The following is an 11,221-nucleotide window of genomic DNA, read 5'->3' as shown; positions in this document are numbered from 1 at the left end:
CAATGTTAAAGAGTAGGGAATTTTAGTGTAAGCACAGGGAACTGTTTAGAAAGTAAACAATCTGACTTACAGTGTTACACATCCACTTCATCTGCTCTGCAGAGAATGAATGTTATAGAACAAAGGTGAATCAAGAATCTACTGCAATAAATCAGGAAACATTAGGTAATGTTTCACAGTAGGTATTAACAGTGAAAAGAGAAAAATTGTAAATTGACAGTGTGTTTTATAAGATCAAACAGAGGGTTTTCTGATGCAATTTATGGAGTGAAAAGAGATAAGAATCAAGAATAATTTCTTGGCTTGTAAATTGAGCCATTAGTGCTTAAAGGAAGTGACTGGTGTGTGCCTGCTAAGTCATTTCAGTCATGTCCAACTCTTTGCAACCCTATGGGCTGCAGCTCACCCAAGCATCTCTGTCTATGGGATTCTCCAGACAAGAGTACTAGAGTGGTTTCCCAGGGTCCTCCTTTGAACCTGTGTGTGACTGGAGTAAAAGCAACCATCTCATCCTCTGTCATCCCCTAATCCTCCTCCATTCAGGAGACAGGAATCAAGACCCAAGAAAAAGAAATGCAAAAAAGTAAAATGGCTGTCTGAGGAGGCCTTACAAATAGCTGTGAAAAGAAGGGAAGCTAAAGCAAAGGAGAAAAGGAAAGATATATCCATTTGAATACAGAATTCCAAAGAATAGAAAGGAGAGATAAGAAAGCTTTCCTCAGCGATCAATGCAAAGAAATAGAGGAAAACAACAGAATGGGAAAGACTAGAGATCTCTTCAAGAAAATTTGAGATACCAAGGGAACATTTCATGCAAAGATGGGCTCAATAAAGGACAGAAATGGTAGGAACCTAACAGAAGCAGAAGATATTAAGAAGACATAGCAAGAATACACAGAAGAATGATACAAAAAAGATCTTCACAACCCGGATAATCACGATGGTGTGATCACTCATCTAGAGCCAGACATCCTGGAATCTGAAGTCAACTGGGCCTTAGGAATCAGCATTATGAACAAAAGTAGTGGAGGTGATGGAATTCCAGTTGAGCTATTTCAAATCCTAAAAGATGATGTTGTGAAAGTGCCGCACTCAAAATGCCAGCAAATTTGGAAAACTCAACAGTGGCCACAGGACTGGAAAAGGTCAGTTTTCATTCCAATCCCAAAGAAAGGCAATGCCAAAGAATGCTCAAACTACTGCACAGTTGCACTCATCTCACATGCTAGTAAAGTAATGCTTAAAATTCTCCAAGCCAGCCTTCAGCAATACGTGAACCGTGAACTTCCTAATATTCAAGCTGGTTTTAGAAAAGGCAAAGGAACCAGAGATCAAATTGACAGCATCCACTGGATCATGGAAAAAGCAAGAGAGTTCCAGAAAAACATTTATTTCTGCTTTATTGACTATGCCAAAGCCTTTGACTGTGTGGATCACAATAAACTGGAAAATTCTGAAAGAGATGGGAATACCAGGCCACCTGACATGCCTCCTGAGAAACCTGTAAGCAGGTCAGGAAGCAACAGTTAGAACTTGACATGGAACAACACACTGGCTCCAAATAGGAAAAGGAGTACGACAAGGCTGTATATTGTCACCCTACTTATTTAACTTATATGCAGGGTACATCATGAGAAATGCTGGGCTAGAGGAAGCACAAGCTGGAATCAAGATTGCTGGGAGAACTATCAATAACCTCAGATATACAGATGACACCACCCTTATGGAAGAAAGTGAAGCAGAACTAAAGAGCCTCTTGATGAAAGTGAAAGAGGAGAGTGAAAAAATTGGCTTAAATAGCTCAACATTCAGAAAACTAAGATCATGACATCCAGTCCCATCATTTCATGGGAAATAGATGGGGAAACAGTGGAAACAGTAGCTGACTTTATTTTGGGGGTCTCCAAAATCACTGCAGATGGTGACTGCAGCCATGAAATTAAAAGATGCTTACTCCTTGGAAGGAAAGTTACGACCAACCTAGACATCATATTGAAAAGCAGAGACATTAGTTTGCCAACAAAGGTCCATCTAGTCAAGGCTATGATTTTTCCAGTGGTCATGTATGGATGTGAGTGTTGGACTATAAAGAAAGTTGAGCGCAGAATAATTTATGCTTTTGAACTGTGGTGTTGAAGAAGACTCTTGAGAGTCCCTTGGACTGCAAGGAGATCCAACCAGTCCATCCTAAAGGAGATCAGTCCTGGGTGTTCATTGGAAGGACTTATGTTGAAGCTGAAACTCCAATACTTTGGCCACCTGATGCGAAGAGCTGATTCATTGGAAAAGGCTCTGATGCTGTGAAATTTGAGGGCAGGAGGAGAAGGGGAAGACAGAGGATGAGATGGTTGGATGGCATCACTGACTCAATGGGCATGGGCTTGGGTGGACCCTGGGAGTTGGTGATGGACAGGGAGGCCTGGCGTGCTGCAGTTCATGGGGTTGCAAAGAGTCAGACACGACTGAGTAACTGAATTGCACTGAACTCTGAATATAAGTTAAATATGCAACATCACTGTATACAGTCTTGATGTACTTCTTTCCCTTGTTTGAACCAGTCCATTGTTCCACGTTTGGTTCTAACTGAATTTACTTTTGGGGTCTATTCTATTCCATTAACCCCATGCCTATGTTTGTGCCAGCACCATTTCATTTTAGTTTCTGTAACTTTGGACTGTTTTATGAAATTTGGTAGGGTTATGCCTCTTGCTTTGCTCATTTCCCCATGAATTGCTTGGCAACTCTGCATCTTTTATGAGTCCATGTAAATTTTTGAATTATTTGATCTAGCTTTGTGAAAAATATCATGGATATTTTGACTGGGATTGCATTAAATTTATCGAATGATTTGGTTGTTATGAACATTTTATAAATATTATTCTTTCAATCCAATACTTGATATGTTTTTCACCATTTTTTGAATTCATCTTCAGTTTTCTTTATCAATGTTTTATAGTTTTCAGTTTATGAATCTTTTATCTCCTTGGTCAGGTTTATTCTTAAATATTTAATTATATGATGTGATTTTATTTCTTAAAATTTTTATCGGTGTAGAGTGGATTTACAATGTTGTGTTGATTTCTGTTGTAATGCAAGGTGAGTCAGTTATACATATACATATATCCACCTTTCTTTAGATTCTTTCCCCATGTAGGTCATTAATGTGTATTAAGGAGACTCCCTGTGCTATACACTTGTGTCCTTATTAGTTGTCTATGTTATATATATAGTAATGTGTATATTTCAATCACCTTTCTGATATTTCATTATTAGTATGTAGAAATATGACAGATTTCTGTGTATTAACTTTGTATCCTGCAATTTTACCAAATTCATTCTGGTAGTAGTTTTTTGACGGTGTCTTTAAGATTTTCTTTGTTAAATATCATGTCATCTGTAAAGATTGAGAGCTTCACTTGTTCCTTTCCAATTTTGATTCCTTGTATTTTTCTTGTCTTGTGCTGTGGCTAGTACTTTCAAAACTCTGTTTAAAAATAGTGGTGAGAATGAGTATCCTTATATTGCCCCAGTTTTTAGTAGGAAGGCTCTCACCTTTTCACTATTGAGTATTGTGTTGGCTGTAGATTTGTCATAATTGTCTTTTATTATTCTTGAAGTCCTTTGCTCAAATACATGTTGATAATTTTTTGCATCTAAATTTAATAGGGATATTGGTTTATAGATTTCTGTTTCTCTTGTAGTTTCCTTATATGACTTTGGCATAAGTGTTATTCTGGTCTCATAAGAGTTTGGAAGTGTTTCATCCCCTTCAGTTTTTTAGAAGAGTTTTAGAAGAATTGGCATTAATTATTGTAGTGGTTTAGTCCCTAAGTCAAGTCCAACCCCTTCCGACACCATGGACTGTAGCCCACCAGGCTCCTCTGTCCATGTGATTCTCCAGGCAAAAATACTAGAGTGGGTTGCCATTTCCTTCTCCAGGGTATCTTCCCGACCCAGGGATCAAACCTGGGTCCCCAGCCCTGCAGGCAGATGATTTACTGACTGAGCCTGAGGGAAGAATTAGTTATAATTTAATGTTTAGCAGAATTGGCAAGTGAAGTAAAGAGTTTCTTGGGGTTTTCTCTGTTGGGAGATTTTTGGTTACTAGTTCATTCTCAATATTAATTACTGATCTGTTGAGATTTTCTGCTTTTTTCTAATTCAGTCTTTGTAGCTGATGTGTTTCTGGGAATTTATCCCTATTTTCTAGGTTATTTAATTTGTTCACTTACAGTTGCTCATTGTAGTCTTTTATGATTGTTTACATTTCTTTTGTATGTAGTATAAGGTCTTATCTTTCTTTTGCATCTAATTTTATTTATCTGAATACTTTCTCTTCTTTTCTTAGTCTAACTGAAGGTTTGTAAATTTTGTTTATCTTTTCTAAAACCAGTTCTTAGTTTCATTAATCCATTCTATTGTTTTTCTAGTCTCTAATTCACTTTTTATTTTTTATTGTTATTTCCATTCTTCTGTTATCATTTTGCTTAATGTGTTCTTTTCCTAGTTCTTAGAAGTGAAAAGTTAGATTGCATATTTGATATATTCTTGATTTCTTGCTAAGTCACTTCAGTCGTGTCCGACTCTGTGCAACCCCATAGATGGCAGCCCACTTGGCTCTCCCGTCCCTGGGATTCTCCAGGCAAGAATACTGGAGTGGGTTGCCATTTATGTTATGCATTTATTACTCTAAAATATCTCTTCAGAGATGCTTTTGCTGCATTCCATAAGTTCTGATATGTTATGATTACATTTTATTTATTTGAGAATTTTAAAATTCCCTTTTGATTTCTTTTTTGACCCACTGTTTATCAGAAGTGTGTTTAGTTTTTACATATTTGTAAAATTTCCAACTTTCCTTTTGTTGTTCATTTCAAGTTTCCTACCACTGTGGTCAGAAAAGATAGTTGGTATGAATCCAACCTTCTTAAATTTGTTAAGATTTGTTTTGTGTCCATTCATATGATTTATCCTGGAGTGCATTATTTATAATATGTATAAATTTATATATATAAATATAATATAATATATTATAAATATATATATATATTTATATATTACAATATATTTATATATAATATATATAAATTTATGATAAATAAATCCATTTATTCTGTGTGCACTTGAGAAGAATGTGTATTCTGATTCTGTTAGATGGACTATTCTATATATGTCTGTTAAGTCCACTTGCTGTAATATATCCAGTTACAACATTCCTTTGCTGATTTTCTGTGGATAAGATATCTATTGTTGATAGTAGATTATTGAAGTCACATTATTATTATTATACACTTGTCTATTTTTATCTTTAGATCTGATGGTATTTGCTTAATATATTTAGGTTACTTAGGTGCTTTCATGTTAAGTGAATATATATTTACTATTGTAATATCTTCTTAAAATAGTGACCTCTTTTTATTGAAGTACAGTGTTGTATAATAATAAAAACATTTTTTTCCAATTTATTCATTATAGGTTATTATGAGTTATTGAATAAAGCTTTTTATGGTGCATAGCATAGCATTGCTTTTTATAAAAATTATACATGACTATTTTGTTTATAGTCATGTGTATCTGTTAATCCCATACCTCTAATTTGTCCCTCTTCCATCTTTGGTAACCATAAGATTGTTTTCAATGTCTGTAAGTCTGGTTTTCTTTTACATAAATCTATTTTTATTTGTTTTTTAGATTCCACATATAAATGTTATCCTATAATATTTGTCTTTATCTGAATTACTTCATTCAGTATGATAATCTTTATATCCATCCATATTGCTGCAAATGATAACATTCCATTATTTTTTATGGCCAAGTAGTATTCCATCATGTGTTTATGTGTGTGTATACACACATATATAAATACATACCATATATACATATATGTAAATACATAGACATATACATATACAGTATGTATTTATATATGTGTGTGTATACAATACATATTTGTACACACACACATAGCATGGGGCTTACCCCAGGTGGCAGTAGTGGTAAAGAATCCACCTGCCAATGCAGGAGACATAAGAGATATGGGTTCAGTCCCTAGGTTGGGAAGATCCCATGGGGGAAGGCAAGGAAACCCACTCTAGAATTCTTACCTGGAGAATCTCATGAACAGAGGAGCCTGACAGGCTACAGTCCATAGGGTCACAAAGAGTCAGATATGACTGAAATAGCTTAACATGCACATACATATCTTGGAGGAGATATGGAAGAATAACTTTTTGATTGAAGGATGTGAAATAATTTATCTGGCAACATATACAAACATTAATTTTGGAGGAAATGACTGATAACTATTACCACAATAATGTTAATTTTTAATAAATATCAGCATTAAAAATGTGAGAACCCATATCAAGGAAGGATAATATAGTTGTAGCATGAGTAATTGGAAATGAATTTTGTACATATTTTATAAAGAACTACTAAAATTAACAACAAAATGCCTAATTCATTATTCTTTTTTTAAAAATAAACAAACTGTTTAAAATGCAACTTCTGAAAGAATGAAGTAAAAATGGACAGTAAATATGTGAGGAATCACACAACTTTGCTGGTAATCAAAAATAGGCAAAATAAATAGCAACAAGACCATACAGATACACTCATCATATGCACAGAAATATATTATTTTGAAAATTGTGCATTTTTTAAGGTTATGAAATTAAAGGAATTCATTCTTGAATGAGTTGAACTATTAAAATTATTTAGAAAACACTTTGGCATTATCAATTGTAGTGGGTTGAAAGATGGCCCCCCAAAATTCATGTTCTTTTGGAACATGTGAATGTGACTTTGGAAACAGAGCTTGGCATTTGTACTTAGTTTGGGATCTCAAGATGAAATCATCATGGATTTAGGGTGGGTTCAAAATCAAATTAGTAATGTTTGTATAAGAGAAAAGAGCACATTAAAGTATACAAAGGAAAGAAGATCAAGTGAAGAAAAAGAAAGATCAGAGTTATGCTAAACAAGCCAAGGAATGTGAGAAACAATCAGAAGTCAAAGAGTCTAAGAAAGATTGACACTTGAGCATTCACAGATAGCCTAGACCAGTCAAAAACTTGAAATAGAATGTCTGAACTACAGAGTTGTGAGAAAGTAAATTTCTATTGTTTTAATCCTTCAAAGTTTGTTTTGATTTTTTATGGTGACCCTAGTAATCAAATACACATTATTAATTTTAAAATGTGCATACCTTCTCCCTAGCAAATATACTCACAGACATATTTTTTAATATAATTTTATTTATTTTAATTGGAGGTTAATTACTTTACAATATTGTATTGGTTTGCCATACATCAACATGAATCCGTCACAAATATACACGTGTTCCCCATCCTGAACCCCCCTCCCTCCTCCCTCCCTGTACCATCCCTCTGGGCCATCTCAAAACCACAATGAGGTACCATTTCACTCCAGTCAGAATGGCTGCAAATCCAAAAGTCTACAAGCAACAAATGCTGGAGAAGGTGTGGAGAAAAGGGAACCCTCTTACACTGTTGGTAAGAATGCAAACTAGTACAGCCACTATGGAGAACAGTGTGGAGATTCCTTAAAAAACTGGAAATAGAAATGCCTTATGACACAGCAATCCCACTTTTGGGCATACACACCGAGGAAATCAGAATTGAAAGAGACACGTGTACCCCAATGTTCATCACAGCACTGTTTATAATAGCCAGGACATGGACGCAACCTAGATGTACATCAGCAGATGAATGGATAAGAAAGCTGTGGTACATATACACAATGGAGTATTACTCAGCCGTTAAGAAGAATATATTTGAATCAGTTCTAATGAGGTGGATGAAACTGGAGCTGATTATACAGAGTGAAGTAAGCCAGAAAGAAAAACACCAATACAGTATACTAACACATATATATGGAATTTAGAAAGATGGTAATGATAACCCTGTATGCGAGACAGCAAAAGAGACACACATATATAGAATAGACATATTATTTTAAATCTTGTTTATTTTTACTAAGATATATGTATACAAGTATTGATAGTGTAGTTGTTTATAATACTGAAGAACAGAAATGCTCCAATGTCTAATACATTTGAATGTTAAATAACTTATGCATGTTGATGCTATAAAAGTTTATAAAGGTCAAAATAAATTAAAATTAAAACTATGCAAAAAATCTGACAAGCAAAATGTTAAGTAAAGAAAAAAAGACAGAATAGATATACTATTTTTTTCAATGTATATTTGGTTAAAGAAATTAAAAATTAGGTCATATTCAAGTCTTTAATCCATTTTTGGTTGATTTATATGTATAGTATGACATAGTTGTCTAGTTCTCTTTTTTAGTGTGTGGCTTTTTAGGACTGCAGGACTATACAGCTGCAGGTCTTATATAGACACTGCTGCTGCTGCTGCTAAGTCACTTCAGTCATGTCCGACTCTGTGCGACCCCATAGACAGGGCCCCACTGTCTCTGGGATTCTCCAGGCAAGAACACTGGAGGGGGTTGCCATTTCCTTCTCCAATGCATGAAAGTGAAAAGCGAAAGTGAAGTCGCTCAGTTGTGCCCGACTCTGTGCGACCTCATGGACTGCAGCCTACCAGGCTCCTCCCCATCCATGGGATTTTCCAGGAAAGAATATTGGAGTGGGGTGCCATTGCCTTCACACAAGGGTTAAATATTTTTAATCTAGCTGATGTATTTCCAATTTACATTTAAAAGGCAACAACCACTGAAAAGATAAGTGAAAGTACAAAATAAATGATGTGGAGTAATAATATTTCTTAATAATAAAATTACTCAATGAAAGCTTTATAAATTCAAATATGTAATTCATGGCCACAGCATAGAACTTAAGAGAATTAATGGATGGGCTATTTTTTAATAAATTATTAAAGGTCATGTATTCAAATATGTCAATAAGTCAGATATGTAAAAATATATAAAGATCAGAAATAATAAATGGGTAAGTATAGTATGAAAAAATCCAAAATAAAAATGTTTACATAATACACACACAAGGAAAGTTTACAAATCAACTAAAACTAAATTAATAAATATATCTCTCAATTATAATAAGGTCTCTATCATTTACTAACTTAATAAAATGAAAAGTATAAAATCATATATACTAAATTTATGATTTGGATTGTATAAACTATACATATACATACATGCATTTATTTGTTATGTTATAAATGTACATAACTCATCAATTTGATAAGAACAGAAACATTAAAAAATAATTATTCCCTTGGATTCATTATTTTAACATGTGAAAATTTATCAAGAAAAAAATATTTTACACAAAGTGGGACCCTTAATAGAAATAAATCTATAAATTGAAAAGAAATGCTATGACAAATTTAACAAATAATTAAGTATACTGGTATTATTAGTTAAGACAAATTACTATAGGTAATTAGTTAAATATTATCCAAGCTAAACTATTGTGGTTATAACAACTAGTAAAACAAAGACACACCAGTTCCTGGATAAAATGGTGAAAATAAACTCTTGTGTTTGTGAGCCACACTTGAAGCATACGTTCAAAATTAAATATGTTATAGTAAGAATTGAAAAAAGAATGTTCTGAGCAATGTATTATAAATATTGACTTAAATTTTGTTACAACTCAGTGATTTAGGGAAAATTATTTTAAAATGTAGTAGAGAATCAATATTACTTAGGATTCACATTTTTTTCTCTTGTCTAATTTTTTTAAAAAGACAGTTATTTTTTATATTGATTACTGATTGGCAAATTGCTGACATTGCATTTTTGTTAATAAATTGGTGAGGATCTTATGAAGCATAGAAGGAAGGCACGCTATGTTTCATTAGCAGTCCACTAAAGATAAGGTGAAGTGGTTTGGCCATGAGATGTCTACAGAAAAGTACCATTTGTTGACTATATATTTCTCATCTCTGTTACTATAAAATCCTTCTGTAACTAAGGTCAATTCTTTCTTCTCCTATTCTCAGTAGATATCAACTTATTTGGTTATTTTTCTTCTCAATACTTTCCTGAGGGCTCCAGACATCTCTTTGTTTCTCAGGCTGTAGATGAGGGGATTGAGCATGGGGGTGAGGATGGTGTAGAAGATAGAGACCACTTTGTCCTGATCAGCAGTGTGATAGGCTTTGGGGAGAAAATATTTGATGATGGCAGTTCCATAGAAGAGAATCACCACAATCATATGGGAAGAACAAGTTGACAAAGCCTTCCTCATCCCCATGTTTAATTCTAATCTTAAAACAGTGGAGAGAATCTGCCCATATGAGGCCATGATGGCAGATATTGGAAAGAGGAGAAATATAACACCACTGATAAAAAGACCATTTTCATAAAGAGAAGTGTCAGCACAAACAAGTTTCAGGAGAGCTGGGATCTCGCAAAAGAAATGATGGATTTCTCTGGAGCCACAAAAAGGAAGATTCAGAACATAGACAACATGGACGAAGGCATTGATAAGTGCACCCAGCCAAGTGCCAGCCACCATGAAAATGCAAACTGTAGGGCGCATGAGAATTGAGTAGTGAAGGGGGTGGCATATAGCCACATAGCGATCATAAGCCATGACTGCCAGGAGAAGGCACTCTGCTCCCACCAGAGTCATGAAAAGGAAGAGCTGGATTCCACAATTAGTATAGGAAATGTTGTTTCGTCCAGACAAAAAGTCAATGGCTATCTTGGGAACAAAAGTAGAGATATACAAGAGGTCCATCAAGGAAAGTTGACTGAGAAGAAAGTACATAGGAGTATGGAGATTAGAGTTCAACCAAATTAGTATCACCATCATAATGTTGACAATAAGGGCCACGAGAAAAACAAGAAAGACGAAAGTAAAAAGTAGCTTGGGGACCAGGATGCAATGAAATAGCCCCAGGAGAACAAAGTCAGTTCCAGTGGTCCTGTTGTTCCATATCTCCATTCTGTCCATCCCAATTCATTTCCTTGGGTAGAGTTTACAAATATCTTTAGGTCCACATTTATTTTACAATGTATCACTTTCATTTTCTTTCTTAGAAATATCAATGATATATTTTATGTATAAAAGTTTTGGCTACATTTAATTCTATGTCTCTACCACAGAATGTTGTCACTATCACAACCTTAGTGCAAAAGTTAAGACAGTTTTATAAGTACTTCTGAAGAAGTACTCTACACTTGCAGTATTTTAAGAAAAATGTAAACTTTTTGAAATTTTCTAAGTACAATTTAATTAAAAGAATAA

The 11,221-nt window shown here is 34.3% G+C and overlaps 1 protein-coding gene across 1 annotated transcript; it reads right to left on the bottom strand.

The window, feature by feature from the left end:
* Positions 1 to 9,979: 9,979 nt before the first annotated feature.
* LOC120864514 (olfactory receptor 2T27-like) lies at positions 9,980 to 10,918 on the bottom strand. Its single transcript, XM_040241584.1, has one exon. It carries the CDS (start codon positions 10,916 to 10,918, stop codon positions 9,980 to 9,982), a length of 939 nt encoding a protein of 312 aa, XP_040097518.1.
* Between the last annotated feature and the right edge of the window lie 303 nt (positions 10,919 to 11,221).

This window comes from Oryx dammah, unplaced genomic scaffold (genome assembly GCF_014754425.2).
Source record: "Oryx dammah isolate SB20612 unplaced genomic scaffold, SCBI_Odam_1.1 HiC_scaffold_5, whole genome shotgun sequence".
Lineage (NCBI taxonomy): Eukaryota > Metazoa > Chordata > Mammalia > Artiodactyla > Bovidae > Oryx > Oryx dammah.
Note: the sequence above shows the minus strand (reverse complement) of the source record. Positions and strands in the feature narration are given on the sequence as shown.